At 39.2% G+C, this 20,351-nt stretch overlaps 1 protein-coding gene across 2 annotated transcripts in view; it reads left to right on the top strand.

The window, feature by feature from the left end:
* Positions 1–20,351, top strand: part of POLD3 (DNA polymerase delta 3, accessory subunit) — a 49,083-nt gene that overhangs the window by 19,496 nt on the left and 9,236 nt on the right. Inside the window, exons 6-9 of one of the 2 annotated variants that reach the window (XM_084893404.1) lie at positions 2,639–2,900; positions 4,080–4,152; positions 8,987–9,152; positions 11,484–11,590. In XM_084893404.1, the coding sequence (XP_084749530.1) occupies positions 2,639–2,900; positions 4,080–4,152; positions 8,987–9,152; positions 11,484–11,590 (608 nt within the window). The remainder of the gene's footprint in view (positions 1–2,638; positions 2,901–4,079; positions 4,153–8,986; positions 9,153–11,483; positions 11,591–20,351) is intronic. The other variant, XM_084893405.1, reaches the window with a different exon arrangement.

Here is a 20,351-nt window from a genome sequence, read left to right as displayed (position 1 = left end):
ATGTTTAAACATTAGTTCTTTTACTTTAGTTTAGAACCTTCAGTGTAATAGGCATACAAATATGTGCTAAATATGTAACTGAAGAACAATAATTTATAAGTCTGTGTCTTCTAGGGAAAGATTATAGGAAAAAAATACCTGATATATTTATGTAAATTATATTAGATTTCAAAAATAGTCTATTAAAATTCAGTCATGGTATGTCAAGCTTTAAAAATTATTTCTTCTGTTGTATTTAGCAAGTAAGCAAACAAGAATAAAGGTGACTCAAATGTTCAAAAAAATTGCACAGGGACCTCTAAAATAAAGATGGCAAGTAGAAATGTGGTAATAGCAAGCACTTTAATGAAACTTTACTTCAATACTTAAAGTAGCTTTGGTAAAAATGTGAAGAATTTATCTCCAATAAAGAAGTTTAGTATTTGGTCCTGAGAATTATGGGCCAACTGAGATCTGACTCATTGTTTCATGTGTTTTTAAGAAGTGCTGTGACAGGAAGAAAGTTGAAATTTTAGGATTGAGCAGATTCTTCTCTCTTCGGACAAGTTCCCAGCTTAGTTTGGTCTCTTCCTCTTTGCCAATTCCTGGTCCTGACCCTAAGGTGTGGAATGCAGACCAAATGGAGAAAGATTGTCTTGGGGCCAACTTTAGATGTTGACGGTGAAATAAAACATTGCTCTTTTCCTTGTACATGGAAGCACTGCAAGGCCAGAGACGTAGAGTTGTGGGTGAAAGGAAATGATTTCCGTCTGTTCATAATTCTGATGCACAAAATATTTGTGTTAATGTAGGATTTACTAACGTGGACCACAATAAATCAGTGGAAGATTTTTGGAACTGTAAATTCTAGCTTTGGGGCTGTTCAATCTGAAGTTACTTTTGAAATTAAATGATTTATCAGGGTTGTTTCTCCCGCGCGCAAATCTGTGCCTGGTTGATCTCTAAGATAATTGCTTTCATCACATAGTTTAACCTCCATCTTCTCCCATCCCAACTTGAAGTGAAGACGGGAGAGAAGCCAGAAGCCTCACTTTCAGTGGCTTAAATAATCATTCTTTCAGTATATATTTCCTGACACTTTTATATGCCAGGTCTTGTGCTGAGTACCTGAAATACAAATGATGAATAGTACGTTTCCCTAACTTCAAGGAACTCTTACATACCCACAGTAAGCAAAAGACTGGGAAATAAAATGTTCTTTGTTAGGAAAAGTTGGGGAACTTTGCTTTTTAAGTGTAGCCATTTGAGAAGGCTAGATCAGTTATCCATTCACAATGTGGAATATTACATTATGGATTTGTGTGAAACAGGCATTTCTACAATGAATGTTCCCTTTTAATATCCATTCAAACAGTTCCAAATTTATGCACTTGGCTTTGGACATACTTTTCTGGTGCTGTTAGTTGGTATTATTAGAAATTATTAACAACCAATTGTTAAGGACCACAGGTCATAAGAGGCAATGGCTGTGTGTTCCCAGCTTCTTCCATGTTTTATTTTTATTAAAAAATTTTTTTTGTTTATTGATTTTAGAGAGAGAGAGGCAGGGGGATTTGTTGTTCCATCTATTGGTGCATTCATTGGTTGTGGTTGCTTCTTATGTGTGCCCCGACCAGAGATCAAACCCATACCTTAGCGAATCTGGATGATGTTCCAAATAATTGAATGATGTGGGCAGGTGCTTCTTTCATAATTTTCCCCTTAGTATATTTTTATTGGTTTCAGAAAGGAAGGGAGACAGAGAGAGAAACATCAATGATAAGAGAATCATTGATTGACTGCCTTCTGCACACTCCCTACTGGGGATCAAACCAGCTGTGGCTTCTTACATGTTTTAATCATGACCCACTCTGGCCAGGAGAGTTGCCAAGAAATTTGTTAATATTTGGAGCTCTTAATTTTGAATCAGTCAATATTTATTTCATGCAGTAAATAATTAAAAACGAGGGTTATTATAATTTGGTTTCCCAAGTATGGTGAAACTACTAATCTTTTATTATTGTTTGATATATTCTTACTATTTAGAATTAGGATGCTTTTTCTTTTAAAAAAAATATATTGATTTTTTTACAGAGAGGAAGGGAGAGGGATAGAGAGCCAGAAACATCGATGAGAGAGAAACATCGACCAGTTGCCTCCTGCACATCCCCTACTGGGGATGTGCCCGCAACCAAGGTACATGCTCTTGAATGGAATCGAACCTGGGACCTTTCAGTCCACAGGCCGATGCTCTATCCACTGAGCCAAACTGGTTTCGGCAGGATGCTTTTTTCAAAAGAAGAATATTTAATGCTAGATTCCATATCCTAGGGTTTTTTGTTTTGTTTTGATTTTTATAAGAATTTATTTGAACCAAATTGACAACATGCTGAGAAGCAAGATCTCAAATCCTCCCCTATTCTACTTTTGATTCCAAACCTAGTCTTGTTACCAGCTAGATATGTAATCTAAGACAGGTCCCTGGCTTCTCTCTGATATTTATCTGAATGAGTGTTCTGCTCAAAATAATTCCTAAAATTCATTCTAGTTCTCATATTTTCTCCTTTAATAGTGTTAAGCTTAAAAAGTATTACACTGAAGAAGCAAGAGTTTGAAAGTAAGGTTTGATATTGACATTAACATAACATTTCTGTCTCAGGTTTAGTGCCATACAGTGTGCAGCTGCAGTTCCTAGAGCTTCTGAAACTTCGTCTTCTGAAAAGTTTGAGCAGTCAAATCTTCAGATATCAAGTGAAACACAAGCCACTAGTGAGTTGACTGCCAACGGTCATGGCCCACCTACTTCCAAACAGATTTCCCACCAACCTAAAGGAATTATGGGAATGTTTGCCTCTAAAGCTGCTTCTAAAAGCCAAGATACCAACAAGGAAACCAAAACGGAAGCTAAAGAGGTAACAAATGTAAGTCTTCTATAAAGGTATGCCTTTCAACTCAGATGGGTAACCAGAAAAGCAATTGTATTGTAGTTCCAGTGGTAGTAGTTTGATTATATAAGGGTCTGATATTTAGTTCTACTTTTTATACTTCAGCTTGAATCCTTAATTCATGATATTTTCATATGAAACAGTCTTTTTCTTTTGATAATGCTTCTCACTAAGCCTTGAGCTACTAAGTGGTGGAACCAGCATCAAATTCACTTGTGATGATTACAAATGTAATGTTTTGCAGGTTTTTCCCTATCATGTATCATACAGTCTCTGACCTATCTTAATTTTGTCAAACTAAGTAGCTTTTAAATTCAGTCAAAATTTTAGAAACATTTATGGTTAATCCTGTCTAATAAAGAGGAAATATGCTAATTGATTCTTATGTTGTCACAAGGATGGCGGCGCCCACAGCCACTAAGGAGGGAATATGCTAATTGACTGTCCCGCCCTCAAAGATGGCTGGGCCCAGTCCCCTCAGCCCCACTGGGGTGGCAGGTGTGCAGCAAGGCTGGGCCCCCCCTCAGGCAGGCCCGGCTGCTCCATGTGCCTGCCTCTGGAGTCCCCCAGTCCCCTCAGCTGCCCAGCCCCTGAGGCACAGGCAAGCCTCGGATGTCAGCTGCCCAGCCGCCTAGGGCCAGCTTGAGGCACAGGCAAGCCTTGGATGGCAGCTGCACAGCTTCCCAGGGCTGGCCCGAGGTGCAGGCAAGCCTTGAATGGCAGCTGCCAGAGCCACCCGAGGCTCAGGTAACCAGGGCCGGCTGAGGCTTGCGCTGCCACCAGTGGCAGCAGCAGAGGTGTGATGGGGGGCATCACCTCCTGATCACCAGGTCGCCTCCTGCCCCTGAGGGCTCTCAGAACTGTGAGAGGGTCAGGCCGGGCTGAGGGAACCCCACTGTAGTGCATGAATTTTCATGTACTGGGCCTCTAGTAATTTTATAAGAACTGTGAGAACCTAAGCTTTGGAGATTAATACTGATATTGGTGGGTCTGGATTTATTCTTATATCTAATGCATACACTTTTGGCATGATTATATAGACTGAACCATCATGACAGTGTGCTCTGCTGTTGAAGAAAGTTTATTGGAGACACATTTTGAAGAGCAGCCTAAAAACTAAGAAAAAAATTGTGTTTTCTCTTTCTATACTTTTAGGCATCTTCAACAAGCAACAAGGCACCAGGGAAAGGGACTGTGATGAGCAATTTTTTTGGAAAAGCTGCTATGAGTAAGCATGTTCTTACCTTCTTTTTGAATACTAATATATTAGTCCTATATAATAAAGATGTAATTTGCAGATGTTTGTTACGCTATAAAGCGTAATGACTGACTGCATAATGACCAGATCATGGATCAGCAGGAGAGTAGGTCAGTGAGCTATCAATACAAGCGGGCAGCAGAGAGCAACAGGAGGGGGCCGGTTAGCAAGCTAAGAGGGGGAGGCCAGGGGGGGCAGAGGGAGCTACAGAGGGCAGCGGAGAGCTACAGGAGGAGGCAGGGCAGCAAGCTATGAGGGGAGGCCAGTGGGGGCGGGGGTGTGTGTGTGGCAGCTACAGGAGGGCGGGGGTGCAGGCAGAGAGCTACTGGAGGGCGTCAGTGAGCTACTGGTGCACATATTTGTGCACAGGGCTATAAGTCTGTCTCTCTCTCTCGCTCTCATCTATCTGTCTATCTATCTATCTATCTATCTATCTATCTATCTATCTATCTGTATATGCCTAAGCCACTATCGCAACCTAATGGATGACTGAACAAGCTTTGTGAGGCGACTAGATTGGTAGGGGGGTTAGTGAGGGGCGACCAAACGACCGAGCAGCAGGCTGCATGGGGGGGGGGGGGGAAGTTGGGGGTGACCAAGCTAGCGGGGGGAGGAGGCTGTAAGGGCAACTAGGCCAGCAGGGGTGGGGGGGCAGTTGGGGGCAACTAGGTCAGCTGGGGCAGGGGGAGGGCAGTTAGGGGCGATCAGGCAGTCAGGCAGGTGAGCAGTTAGGAGCCAGTGGTCCCAGGCAGTCAGACATCCCCCTTGGGGTCCCAGATTGCAGAGGGTGCAAGCTGGGCTGAAGTGACCTTCCCTTTTACTACCCCCCCCCCGCCCGCACAAATTTCGTTTACTGTGCCTCTAGTATTTATAAAAATAACTTACAACCTATCTGCGATGAAAGCCTGCTTTACCCATCTGGGACACTACCATGTAGCATTCCTGGATCTTAGCATCAGTTTTCAATATATTAATGAAGTTAACCCAACTGGAATAGTGGATTTTATGAGTGAGTTTGGTTCAGTTTAGATTCTTCGGAGCAGTGGTCGCCAACCTTTCGGACCTACGGACCATCAGTTGGCGACTGCTGGTTTGGAGTGTAGTTTACTATTCCTATTTTTACCTCCTGCCTTGAAAAGAAAAAGATATTGTTTTATAGAGCTCTTGTAAATGGGAATTAAAACAAAAGGGAGGCTTGCTGGTTAAGTAGTACAGTGTTGAGGTTAATATCTTGGATGCTGGGTACAGTTTGCCTGGTGTGACCATTACTATCCCTATCTCCCACGGGGCTGCACAAACAAAGCTTTAGCCTTTCTTTAGTTATTTTTGCAGATTAGACTTCAGTGTGAATTAGAAGTGCTCAGATAGGATCTAAAGTGGCCATTTAAAATTTTCTCCTTTATTAAATTAAAAAACAACAATTTCTTTCATATGGAAGGAACCAATAGTCCCATATTTTCATACTTATGTCAAGTAAACATCCCCTGAGGGTATGTGGCAAAATATCAGGAAGAATGTAGGAGTTGCAGGATAATTATAGCACACTTTTTTGGAGTGTCAGTTTTATAAAGATTTTGTGGAGAAGCATTTTATTAGAGGCCTATGCAAGCAAAATTAGAATTCTGCTTTTCTGTGATGGTCAAATTGGTGGTTGGGAGAGGGGTTGGTATGATAGTTTTTTATTTGTCATAAAAGCTATCCAAGAACATTTTTGTGTTCTGAAAGCATATGGAAAATTTGATACTTTTAGGATATTGGGAAGCACAATTGTATTCTTGCAAGTACAGTGAACAAGGAGGGCTACCTACTTCTATGAAGACACATCGTGCTAATGTCATTAGCTGGTACAACTGGTACTGCTCTGCCCACTGTACCCAATTAGATTGTGTGGTTTCTTGGCAACCTCAATGAAGTTCACATGTTTGCTTTTTATGCGTCTTAACCTTAATAACCAGTGAATTTTTTAAATACCTATTTTTATTTATTTTAGAGAAGAAGGGAGAGGGAAAAAGAGATAGAAACATCAATGATGAGAGAGAATCATTGATTGGCTGCCTCCTGCACGCCCTCCTCTGGGGACTGAGCCCGAAACCCAGGCCTATGCCCTGACCTCCTCATTCATAGGTTGACACTCATCCACTGAGCCACACTGGCGGGGTGAATTTTTAAATTATTTTTAAAATACGTAAGATGTGAATATTTGCTAATTGTAAAAAAATAAAATAAAAATCAGCTGCCTCTTCGAGAAAACACCAAATAGCAGATGACACTGCTGCTTTGGAAAGACCTGAAAGTGGGGAAATCAAACTAAATAGAAGTATACATTTATTTATTCATGTGTGTCATTTAGCAAGTATTTACTGACATCTACTATTGGCACTATTATGCATTGGTACTACAATGATCAAAACATATGCAAACAAGATTCCTGCCCTCGTGGCCCTTATATTCATTCTCATGGCAGAGACACAAATAAATATAAAAATAATAAAGTAGTTAATGATTGTAATTGTTAGGCAGAGAGTAAAGGGTGTTATAATGGGATATAGTAGAAAGAGGAGTAAAACCTAAATAAAATAAAATAATTCAATATCCTAAATAATAAAGGGGTAATATGCAAATCAGCCAAATGGTGGAATGACCAATTGCTATGATACACACTGACCACCAGGGGGCAGAAGCTTAACATAGGAGCTTCTCCCTGGTGGTCAGTGCACTCCCACAAGGGGAATGCCACTTGGCCAGAAGCCCTGATCTGGGCTCGTGGCTAGCAAGCACAGTGGCAGTGGCAGGAGCCTCTCCCACCTCCTCAGCAGTTGGACATCCTCCGAGGACTCCTGGACTGTAAGAGGGCACAGGCTCGGCTGAGGAACACCACCACACCCCCCACAGTGCACAAATTTTGTGCACTGGGCCTCCAGTTTACCTAATAAAAAGAATGGCTTACAAAGTTGATTATTTAACATTTTTTTCAAGAATGTTTAGAGTTAAATTATGAATATTTTTATTATATTTAACACATTTTCATTGCAATGAAAATGAAGCTTGAGAGTTAGATGAAGAGAGGTGACTGTGGGAACTTGAACCTTTACAACTTAATGCTGGACAGGCATTGGCAAAGATGTGGAGAAATTGAACTCTCATTCATTGCTGTGGGCAATGAAAAATGGTGTGCTCATTTTAAAAAAGAGTATGGCAATACTACAAAAAAATTAAATCTAAAGGTATCCTGCAGTTCCACTGCCAGGTATCTACACAAGAATTAAAACTGTATGTCCATACAAAACTTGTACACAAATGTTCACAGAAGTATTATTCATAATAGCTAAAAAGTGGAAACAACCCAAAAGTCCATAATTTGATGAATGGATATACTGCATTGGCTTACCCACACAGTGGAATATTATTCAGTCAAAAAAGAATGAAGTACTGATACATGCTACAACATGGATGAACTTGAAATATGAGAAATGAAAGGAGCCAAAAATAAAAGGCCTCGTATTATTTGATTCCAGAATAGGCAAATCTGTAGAGACAGGAAGTAGATTAGTGCTTATCAAGGTCTGGGAGTGATGAAAAGTTTCTAAAATTGGATACTGGTGGTGGTTACACAAATAAAAGACACTGAATTATACACTTTAAAAGGGTAAATTTTATGATGTGTGATTTATATCTCAATAACAAAAAAATTAATGCCTTTTATGTTAAAACAATTGCAGCTTTGATGACAGTCATTATGTTACTTTTCTTTGCTTGAAAAGTGGTTTTATATTCTCTTGAGTATTTTTATATGAGTTGCTTTTAATTAATCAAGATGATACTAGTAACTTGACCATTCAGGTAATGAGGAAATGTGATTAAATTTTTCTTAACAGTTGCCTGAAATTGTTACAATAAACTGCCTCTTTACCAGCTAATTGGCCAATTATAATTTTATATGTGCACTGAATTTGTCCACTCGGGGGGGAGGGGGTCCTTTAGCCTGGCCTGCACTCTCTCGCAGTCTGGGAGCCCCATGATTAATTGTCCCGCAGAGGGAGGCTCTGCCCACCAGGCAGGCAGGTAGGTGAGCGATTAGGAGCCAGCAGTCTAGGATTGTGAGTGGGATGTCCTGCTGATTTAGGCCCGATCCCCCGGGATCTGGCCTAAACCAACAGTTGGATATCCCCCATGGGGTCCCAGATTGGAGAGGGTGCAGGCTGGGCTGAGGGGACCCCCCCTCCCCATACACGAATTTCATGCACTGGGCCTCTAGTAGAAAATAAGATCTTAGTACAAATTTCTCTTGTCACTATTTGTAAGCTGTGTACTCTTGGGGAACATTTTAAGTCCTCTGACTCTTTAATTCCTCTGAGCTAGTTTCCTCATCTAGCTAATGAGAATAATGATATCTCATTTCTTTCCTAAGCCTTGCTTTTACTATCACTTGCCCTGGGGGCTGTGATATTAAGAGGGATTAGCTGGAGGCAGAAAAGAGAAGAGTAATACCCTGATTCCCCGAAAATAAGACAGTGTCTTATATTAATTTTTTCTCCCAAAGTTGCGCTAGGTCTTATTTTCAGGGGATGTCTTATCTTTCCATGCGCTAGGTCTTATTTTCGGGGAAACACGGTAGCTAGAGTAGTAGTTGGAAAGGAGAAATGTTTTCTGACTAGACCACGGGCTCTGTTAGGACAGGGACTGTATTTTTCCCCCTTAGCCTCTCCTCCTAACAAGTTACCTGGCACTTAATAGGCTGTCAAAGGAATGATAGATTGTTATTGCACAATGGGATTGTACATTGTCTGCTATACTTTATTTGTAGATAAACTGAAAGTCAACTTGGATTCAGAACAAGAAGTGAAAGAAGAAAAAGTAGTGGAACAACCTCTACTGTCTGTCACTGAACCAAAGCTGGCAGCCCCTGCAGGTCTGAAGAAATCCAGCAAAAAAGCAGAGCCTGTTAAGATGCAGCAGAAAGAGAAAAAAAAGTAGGAAAATATTGTCACTTTTGGGGAAAGAGTGTTTCTTCTGGGGTTGACAAGGTCTGTCTGGGCTTATTGACAGCAGGCAGTTTTCAGTTGAGCACTAAATCCTATTTAATGCCGTCAGGATACAGCTAATAACCAAAGTGAGGGGGGAAGTTCAATATCTTATCTAGCGAAGTAGACCTAGAATCTGCATTTTAGATCATTTAAAGCCCAAAGTGTATTTTTTGGACTCCATTGGCCTAAATCAATTGTTTTTTCTCCTTTATTTTGAATTTATAGACATGGCATAAGTGTGCCTGATGGTGTGTCTGTTTTTCACTTCAAATTGCAAATGAAAGGTTACCCTTTCCAGTCAAATTTAAGAGAAAAAGTTCTTTGTTTTCTTTTTATATCAATGAGTTTATTTTTCAAGTGGTAAAATGTAATTAGAAAAGAAAATAAAAGCACACAAGCTGTTAAAAATGGATCCAGGAATTTGAGACACTACCTCATAGTTGGTAGGAATTAGTCTGTTGAAATTCTAAAGGACACTGTCAGCACTGATAGGCCCAGAAATACTTGACTTTTGTGGCAAGGTTGGGGATACTCTAATAGAAAACATCAACAAAATGCTAAAGTTTCAGAGGGTCCAGGCTCTGTCCAGTTGGCCTCACCTCCTAGGATTAAAATGTCTCGGCATGGGTACATTTGTTGTTGATGGTTATTGACAGGATTGCATTCAGTATTTCAGCACTAAATATAATGTTAACTGTATATTTTTAATAGGTGTCCTGAATTAGATGGAAGACATTCTGTTCCTAGTTTGCTGGGAGGTTTTATTATGAATGGGTGTTGACAGATGGTTTTTCTGCATTTATTGAAATGATCATACAGTGTTTCTGTTAATGTAGTGTATTACATTGATTGGTTTTCAAATGTTAAACCAACCTTGCATTCTTGGGATAAATCCCAACTTGGTCATGGTCTACTAGTCTTTTTACATATTGTTGGATTCTACTTAATATTATAAGGATTTTTTGTCCCTACATTTATAGGGATCTTTTCTAATAACATTAATCACATTTTAGTATTAGTGTTACGCTGACTTCTTAAAATTAGTTGGGAGGAGTTAGTATTCCTCTGTTTTCTATTTGTATATGATATGTATTTCTCTCTTCAAAGTTTGATAAAATTCTCAAGTGAATCTGGGCCTGGAGTTTTCTTTTTGGGAATTTTTTTTTAAGAAATGAATTTTATTTCTTTAAATAGAGCTCTTCAAATTTTTTTGTTCTTTTTGAATCAGTTTGGTTGTGTTTCTAAAGGAATTTATTTCATCTAAGTTGTTGAGCTTATTGGGTTAAAAGTTGTTCATAATATATCCTTATTCTTTGAGTATCTGTAGTTACTACTACAGATTCCTTCATTCTTTATAGTTTTTGTCTTTTTTTTTATCAGTCTTGTAAAAGGCTTTTTAATTTTATAAAATTTCCCCCCCAAAATAATGACTTTTATCTGTGTTAACTTTCTTTACTTCATTGATTTCTGCTCTTACATTTATTATTTCCTTCTATTTATTTTGGGTTTAATTTGTCTTTTTTGTATCTTAAGATAGAAAAATAAGTTGATACTTAAAGTTACATAAGAAATAAAATAGTTGTAGATAAAAATTATGTCTCTAACACACAGTGGGCTCTTGAATGAATGAGTAATGTGACGGAGTATCCAGAGGAGCTAAATAATGTCAGGAAAGGATGGAGTATAAGTTTTTTATTGTTATTAGAATCACCTTGAGCTCTTATGCTTTTGCTCATATTGGTTTTTTTTTTTTTCCCCCTCTATAAAATATGTTTCCCTTTTCTATCTGATGAACTTATACTTTTAAAGTTTTCAAGTAAGACTCATGTCCCATAACATTTGTCTGGAAAAATGATCACATTGTATTATAGTAGTGTTTATATCAGTCTTTCCAGTTAAGGCTCCTTTGAGAACAATATTTTCTTGATCTTTATAGCCTCATTGTTTAGCAAAGTGCCTCATATATGTAGGTAGTAGCTGCTTATTAAATGCTTGTTCACTTATTGAAAGGCCAATAGGGGCAGTAAGAATTTAGAAGATGCTCAATAATCTGGTAGTAGTTTCCAGTGGTCTTCAGAGAGCTAGAGAAATTTTTTATTCTGGTCATCCCATGAAGTAACCTAGTTGCGGTCAGTTAGCCTTAAAAATAATTCTTACTGACTTTTCTGTCCTCTGGAATTAAGACCATGAGTTATGAAGCAAGACCCATAGTAGCATATGAATACTTATAATTTTATTCCTGTGTAACATGCTTAAATTTTTCCTGGATGGCCACAGGGGAAAGCGAGTGGAGTTCTCTGATGATGAGACAAAAGAAACTGTAAACATGAAGAAAAAGAGGAGAAGACTTAAACTTCCCGAGTCTGATAGCAGTGAAGATGAAGGTGGGTATTGCTAATAATTTTTGGCTAGTAGGATTGTCTGTCAGTTCAGCCTGTTATAACAAAAATACCGTAGAGTGGGTGGCTTACACAACGGAAATTTATTCCTCACAGTTTTGTAGGCTGAGAAGTCCAAAATGAGGATACTGGCTCATTCAGTTCCTAATGAGAAAGCTCTTCCCGGTTTGCAGAGGAACACCTTTTTTGCTCTGTCCTTACATGGCAGGAAGAGAAATCCTCTTATGTCTCTAGTAAAGGCACTAATCTCATTCATTCGGCCCCATTTGCTTGATTCAGTTACTTCCCAAAATCCTATTAAGGATTGGGGCTTCAACATAGGAATTTGGGGGAAACATAAACATTTAGTCCATAGAAGGGGTGAGTTCGTATTATGATGCTCAAGGAGCTAAAAAGTAATTTAGTATGGGTCACAACTACTCTAGTAATCCTAGCATTCAGACACATATTTCTGTTTAAAATCTACTTTAGCCTTTTTACCAGAACTACCATTTTCTTGTAATTTGCCAAAATAACAGATACAAAGGAAAAGAAAATAAGGACTATTAACATATATCATCAAAAACCTTTTCTTTTTATTTATTTTTAAATTTAAATTTCTTTTTCAATTGCAGTTTACATTTAGTATTATTCTGTATTAGTTTTAGATGTGCAGCATAGTGGTTAGATTACAATATACTTTACAAAGTGGTCCCCTGGTATTTCAAGTACCCACTTAGAACTGTGCATAGTTATTACAATAATGCTATGTTCCCTGTGCTGTACTTATATCTCCAGGACATTTTTGTAACTACCAATTTGTAATTATGAATCCCTTCACCTTTTTCACCCAGCCCCACAAACACCACTGCCGCCACCACCCTTGCACTGTCCCCCCATCTGTTTATTTTCTGTATCTGTGAGTCTGTTTCTATTTTGTTTGTTCATTTATTTTGCCCTATAGATTCCACATATAAGTGAAATCATATAGTACTTGTCTTTCTTTGACTTATTTCACTTAGCATAATACCTTCCAGGTCCATCCATGCTATTGCAAATGGTAGAATTTCATTCTTTTTTATGGCCAAATAATATTCCATTGTATATATGTACCAACGCTTTTTTTATCCACTCATCTGTTGATGAGCACATATCTTTGCTATCTATGTATATAAAAGGCTAATATGCTAAGTGTCTGTCCAGGTAATGACATCACATAGCAATGTCTGGCTTCCTTTCCCTAGTGACAACTAGCTGCCTTGCAATTTCTTCAGCCCAGGAACACAACTTGTTTTATAGCCAGGTGGAAACATTTTACACTGTAACCAAATGTCTGTGAAGCGTTTTCCCGTGCCTCATCTCATTTGATCCTCACAGAAGTCCTGGAGTTGGTAGATAGGAGACTCGGTGGAATCCTATTTTCTTTTCATGAGCTGGAAAATGGAGATTTAGAAAGCTTAGAAATTTGACCCTACTGAAAAGAAATGGTGGACCTTGAAAATAACTTAAGGTTTTCTCACTGCACAGAATATAGTCAAATACTGCTGCAGTTAAATATTTTATCCTTTGTTCTCCCTGCGTGATCTACCCATTTTTTAAATTGAATTGTTTGGGGTTTTTGGGGGGTGTTGTATGAGTCCCTCTGGCCTCTAGTGTTATATTTTGAGAAATCAGTGGATAGACTTATGGGAGCTCACTTGTAGTTAATTAACTATCTTTCTCTTGCAGTTTATAATACTTCTCTTTGTCTTTAACCTTTGCCATTTTAATTATGAAGTGTGATGGGACTCTTTGGTTCTTTTTGTTTGAGATTCTCTGGACTTCCTGACATGTGTGCCTTTTTTCTTCTTCAAGTTAGGAACATAGTTTTCAGTTATTATTTCTTCAAATAGGTTCTCAATTTCTGTCTCTTTTCCTCCATTATTCCTATGATGCAGATGATATAATGCTTGATGTTGTCCCATAGGCCCCTTAAACTCATTTTTTTTTCTTTTTGCTGTTCTGAATGTGTGTCTTCTGTTACGTTGTCTTCCAAATGGCCAATTTGACTCACTACTACATCTAATCTGCTGCTCATTCCTTCTAGTGTAGTATTCATTTCAGTTATTGTATTATTCATTTTTGACTGGCTCCTTTTTATGGTTTCTATATTATTTGTTTATGCTTACTACCTCTTTATTACAGTTTTCACTGAGTTCCTCCCTTCATTCCCTAAGTTCCTTGAGCATCCTAGCCTCACTGATACATCTGAGTACACTCGTGTTTCTGCATCTGAACATTGCTGACTAGTCACGGGTTAACTTGTGTTTTCTTCCCAAATTGCATTGACTGGTCACAGATAACTCGTGTCTACACTTACATTAATTTAAGATCTGAAAGCAATGTAGAGTTTTAAAAGAGAGATCTAGACTTTTTTCTTAGTTATCTTTGTTTAGGCTCAGATTATAAGAGGTGTGAGATATGAGCCACTTCATCACTTGGCACTTTTTTGGCCGTTCCTCGTTTTCCTCTTCATTATGTGTCCCTAGTTTTCCTCTTAATTTTTCTCAACTCATGAGTCAGTATTTCAAGAGATGTGACAAGCAATACATCTAATTCTTTCCATCCATCTTTTATTATGGCAAAAGTTTTTAAAAAGACATGTCACAACAGAGAAGAACTTTTGAACAAATTATGTACAGACACTATTTGATTGGTCAAGTGACTTTGGTGGTCAGTTGGAAGACAGTAGTATTTTGTTGGAAGATAGTAATGAGCCTGATATTAGACCATCACAAAGATAAAAGAGAAATGTGATAATATCTGACAGCGAAAGTGATTCTGAAGAAGTATGGACAGAAAAAGACATTTACCAGCTTTGGAAGTTTATATAAGTATTTCAGGCATAACTGTTCAATTTGAAGATCCATGAAGTATAAGTGAAGTAACCAATTTATTTTTTATAAAGAATTTTTCAATCTTCTTCTCAAACCAATTTCATCATCAAATGGAAATATACCACAAAACCTCTGCTAAAACTTCACTATGGATGGACATTACTTATATGGATATAAACAAGTTTCTTGGTTTAATATTATTGATGGGACTAATGAAGAAGCCAGAATGGGAAGATCCTTTACTTGAATCAACCATATTTCCAAAACTCATCAGGGGTTTGAGTATATACTTACACTCTTTCATCTGAACGACAATTCACAAACGGCATGTAACAGACCATCTTTACAAAGTTAGACCGTTTTTGAAATTTATATTTTACGTATGCCAAAACAGCAGTTACCACTCATTGAAGCATTAACTCTATGGAGAGGACTCTGGTGCAGGTCAGTGTTGGACACTGCCTGTGACTGGCACTGGGCTCCCAGTTAGGAGCTACAAAGTGATCCACAGTTGGTAGCCACCTCTGCTGGTCCAAGGTGCATGTGGGAAGGGCCACGCTTCATACTGAGGCCTGCCTCCACCAGTACCCAGCCTGGGGTAGGTCATCAAAAGGCTCAGAGTACTCCTGGGTCCGGCTCCACCTGCTGGCTGTCTATCGGGTTTAGTTACTAAAAGAGCCTGTAGTGGTACATGAATTACTTAAAGCAGGTTCTCAATGAGTCACACCAGGTCGGGGCATGGTGTTCACACCAGGATGATAAACATTCAAACTTGGCATCAGTAGGTCTGAGGCCACTCAGCAAAAGTCTCAGGGTACCATCTGAAGATCTTCTCTTTTCCAAAAAATAAACCGGAGATGTTCATTCATGTGAATCTTTAAAAACAGGTTATATTGTAGGCATCAAGGGTGTTGGTGACGTTCCACACTATATAAGTAAAACCATGCTAAAATGAAGAATCTATAGTGTCATCATTGAAAGAGAATGATGTCATGGGCCCATCCAGTATTAAGATATAGACACTTTTGTAAGATAAACAATAAGGGCGAGATTCTCACCTAGAAAATTAATGTAAATTGAATTAATTCATTCCAGACCCCAAATGATTCTGTTTTAATCTTCTATATACAGTACTAAGGGCCAAGTGCACAAATTCATGCACCTTGAAAGGAACTGTGGGCTGCAAGCTGTGGTGGGCACAGGGGCAGGTCTTGGCCCATCCTCCATGCCCCCACCTGGCCCCTCCCACCGCAGGCCCCTGTCTGCTGGCAGCCCTGCTCCTCCCATCGCCCCTCACTGCCCCCTCTGCCAGCCTGGTCGCCCCTCACTGCCCCTCTGCCACCCCATGCCATCCTGGTTGCCCCTCAACTGCCCCCCTCTGCTGGCCTGGTCGCCCCACACAGCCTGCTGTTCCATTTATTTGGTCGCCCCTCACTGTTCTCCCACCCCCTCCACCCCGCCCTGTGCTGGCCTGGTCACTCCACACAGCCTGCTGTTGCGTGAGGGCATCCTGACCAATTTGCACATTACCCTTTTATTAGTATAGATTCTCCATGAATTCTTGCCATAATGGGTATAAAACATTTGAGGTAATGGGAGGGAAGAGGAATACTAGTCCAAAGGAATTCAGTATCATGTAAAGGTACATAGACAAAAACAAACAAACTGATGCTAAGAGATATTAAAGAAGAAAAATGAGTGGGGAAATAAAAAAAAAGGAACCTGCTATGCTGTTGAAGGACAAAACTAAACTTGTTAGATTCTACTTTTAGAAACTATAAGAACTGGAAATGATAACATAAGTTCTCCAAAAGGGGATATTAGCTCAAGCATGCCTCCTGTTCTTGAGTGGGGGGAAAAAAGTATATATTGATGACAATAATGCAAAAGAAAGGAATAGATCTAAGAAACTGTACAAAAGGTTGAATCTGGCTATGACAGGAGGTACATCTTTTGACGCTTCCATGGGTTTAGATCTTCCCAGTCGTGCTTACATGTTCAAGTTTTTGGAACAGTGAGAGGTACAGTGCGTAACAGAGCCATGGTTTTTTAATGAATCCTTGGAATGGGTAGGGAGAATGCATTATGGGCATCCCAGAGGGGTTTGCTATATACTTATTCTGTGGCATTTATCAAAAATGCTTTGACTACGACTACTTAAAGGAAAACTCCCAAGTGTGTAGATGAAACAGCAATCAAGGAACATTCTGAATAGTTAAGAATTGAGAAAATAGAGGCGATTCTCTACAGACACATGGGAAAATAATTAGGAACTTAGGGATATATATTAATTGGAACAGTCTTCCCTGTTTTCAACCAGGAAAAGAACTTGGGGAAGATTCTGTAAAAGTCTTTGAAGCCATGAGCCTAATGTATATTAGAAGGGAAACTAGATACTCTAGTATTATTAGTAAAGGAGTCAGCCTCTAAGTCAAGGAATTACTGTGGTTGGTTGAGCACTCATTACATACTTTTGAAATAATCTCTGTGAGTCTGACCCTTAGCCCACAACAATTATACCCATGGGTGATACGGAATATGAGTGGGGTTATTTGGTTTGGAAATGAGTGAGAAGAAATGTGATAGAAATGTACAACCTATAGTAAGATATGATGTAAAGCAGAGACTCTCAGATTTTTACTCTGGCAAAAATAATTTTTGGCATCTGAATAAATTTATAAACCATGGCCATTTTACTTCTAAATTTCTTTGTCTCAAAGCCAGTGGGATTTTATTTTAAACCTTTCCACAGTCTCTAACCTATTGTTGTATTTCTGTTACCCTGAATATGTGCCGTTTAGTATGCTGTTCTAAGCTCACAGTTAGCACATTGCAGCAGGAGTGGACTTCCTGGGGACTTTGGAGTCAGACAGTCTGCGTTTAAATCTTACCTCACCACTTACTGTGTGACCCTTTAGACAGATTATCAACTTCTTCAATTCCTTGTTTTCTCATCTCTAAAATGGAGATATTATTAGAAACCTTGTAGGCTTTTTATGAACATCAAATAAAATAATGTGTCGAAAGTGCCAGGAGAGCCTGACAGGTGTGGCAGTTGAAGGATGACTCAGGAACAAGAGATCCTCTGGCCAATTCCCTGTCAGGGCTCATGCCTGGGTTGTGGGACTCTATTCCCAGTAGGGAGCGTGCAGGAGAAAGCTGATCAATGATGTTTCTATCTCTCTCTCTCCCTTTCTAAAAAATCAAAAAACATACTAAAATAAAAAAAGAAAGGATAAAAATAATGCCAGGAGAGTGCTTGACACAGACTAGGTTTTCTTCTTATCCCCCCACTTTTCCTGTTGAGGTGATTAGTAATTAACAGTAGTAATAAGTAATATATTCATCCTCCTCCTCTCAGGAAGTTCCCACCTCCATATCCTTAAGAAGCTCTTCCTTTCTTCTCTCCCTGGCAGTCGGCACTTTTCGCAGTTACTCTCTTCAAGTAAGAGAAGGCTGAATACAGAAAGGAGTAACATTAAGAACTACGGTGCTAGGAAATAGTTTTAACCAATATGTTTGTCTTTGCTAAACATTTTCAGTCCTTCCAGATTGCTTATGGAGAATGTTAAGCAAATGACCCCCTTTGGAAGGTTAAGATGGGTAGAAAAAAAATTTCCTAGGAAGCTATGATTTCCGGGAATTCTAATTACCAGTCACTGCCAGAAAATTCTGATCAACAGTGGTTACTTTGCTGGATCCCTAAAATCCATTTTATTACAGTCTTGTTCTGTTCTCAGCAAAGGGTGCTTTCTTTTGTTGAGAGCAGTGTAAGTGATGTTTCACTACTTGTGTGCTTTTTATCCGAAACACTGCAAATTTGTTAGTTATACAGGATGGGGCAAAAGTAGGTTTACAATTGTTTGTATAGAAAATAATACAATAATTATTGAATAATATAAGAATAAACTCGGCCTAGCCAAACTAGCTAGGGCATGTTTGTTTTTTTGTTGTTTTGTTTTGTTTTAATGTCTTTGAATGAAACCTTAGTTTAAAACAAATAATAATTACTTTGTGGGGTTATTATGAGAATGAATGATTGTAAAGTCCAGAAAATTTTAGTTGTTTTTCCCTGTCATTTCTTCCTGAAAATATTTTCATTAAAAATGTTTTTAAAGTTAATACCTATATACAATTTCAAAAATCAGATCAAATGTAAGTTTTATAATATACAGTAACCTCTTCTATCTGACTCTTCAACTGCTTGGTGCTTCTTTTGTCAACCTTCTGTCAGCCATTGCCTTCTGTCTTCCAGGGATTTGTTGAAATTTCGTACTCATTAAGAGCACTTGGCTCCTCTTTTGTTCTCTTCCTTGGCATGAGGTGGGGTATTTATATCTTCATTCCTTTATCATTACAATGTTTTTCTCTGGGGTGAGTGGAGAGGGAGGTATATGCTGAATCTTCCTTGACAGAGAAGCCCCCCATCTCAGATTTAGTTCAGAAAATGATTTTCTGTATTTAAAAATAAGGTGTGGTTGCTGTGTGTTCAGTGCCAGTGAAGTCATGGTACCTATGCCTCTGGAGCTTAGAGTCTGGAGGGGGGTCTGCATTAACAGTTTCAGACATTGCAGTGAAAAGGGGTCTTAGAAGGTGCCACCAGCATTAAGTGTTTTCCTTGCTTAAGTCAGGTAGGTAACCGAACTGTAAACAGAGTAAGTACTCCCGAGTTTATTACTGTGAGTCCTCAGAATCCCTTTTTTTTTGGCTCCCTTACTGCATAAACTTTTCTCCTGCTACGGTAACACATTGGGACAGTTTTCTTAATAGTGATAGGTCAGAAAAAATGGGTGCTCTGTGGTTTAACTTTCCTTTTGCTTGTTTGAGCACCCCTCAGGTTCTAGCCTCCCAGAGCTGGGATAATAGCTGGACCACTTTCTTTTTACGTGTCTCTCTTGTGTCCCAGAGCCTATAAAGTTTGGGGGCCCATTTCATACTTGAAGTGTATATTTATTGTTTTGTTCCGGCTCTCATTCTGCTTCATCTCTTTAGGTCATTTGGCCTTAGACCCTCCACTGTCATAATTTTCAACACTGACCTAATCATTTGGGAGGATTTCAGATCCAAGACTTGTGCTAAGAATTTGGATACAGCCAGGCCATTCAGGGAGCAGGTGTGGCTAAGCAGCTACCCAGGCCCTTGACCAGCAGTTTCTTTGTGGTGATTAAGCAATAGGTCAGCTGAGGATTTCCACTTCCCCTCTCATGGGCCTTCTACTAAGACCACTGTTTGGAAAGGATGGGATCCTCCTGGTGGCGCTCTCTTCTCGGTGATATCACTTCTTTAGCAAGGTTTCTTTCAGAAAAGTGTTCTTAGATTATAGCAAAACAGGCCTCGTCAGTGGGGCCATCACTAGAAATAGTTCCCATACAGCAGGAGTGGGGCACCCCCCCACCCCCCTCAAGGACCCGTTGGATATTTATAACATAATTTGTGGGCCATATAAAATTATCAACTTAAAAATCAGCCTGCTATCTTGGGTCAAACATTAAATTAACTCACCCCTATTACCTTGGCAGGGCCAGACCAATGATTTTGCAGGCCTGATAGAGCTTGTGGGTCAGGTGTTCCCCATGCCTGCCTTACAGCATAATAAACAGGTCTTAGTTGTTAGAGCTCCAACTGTGATAATTTCAAAGGGGCCCCAAGTTTATGCTTTTAACATCAGCTGGAAAGTTTCAGTCTAACAAACATCTCACGTGATTGCAAAGAATCCTCAGACCACAGTCACAAAGACTCTGTCATGGGACAGATGGTATAATCTGAGATTATCTCCATTTTCTTGATTTTAAGAGAAAATGTCTGGTCCTGAATGGTAAGGCAGCATGGGATAGTTGGAGTAAGGTTGAGAAATCAGATGGACTTACTTTAAAACCTGCCTCAGTTGCAAG

The sequence above is a fragment of the Pipistrellus hanaki genome (assembly GCF_964339955.1).
Source record: "Pipistrellus hanaki genome assembly, chromosome: 9".
Lineage (NCBI taxonomy): Eukaryota > Metazoa > Chordata > Mammalia > Chiroptera > Vespertilionidae > Pipistrellus > Pipistrellus hanaki.
Note: the sequence above shows the minus strand (reverse complement) of the source record. Positions and strands in the feature narration are given on the sequence as shown.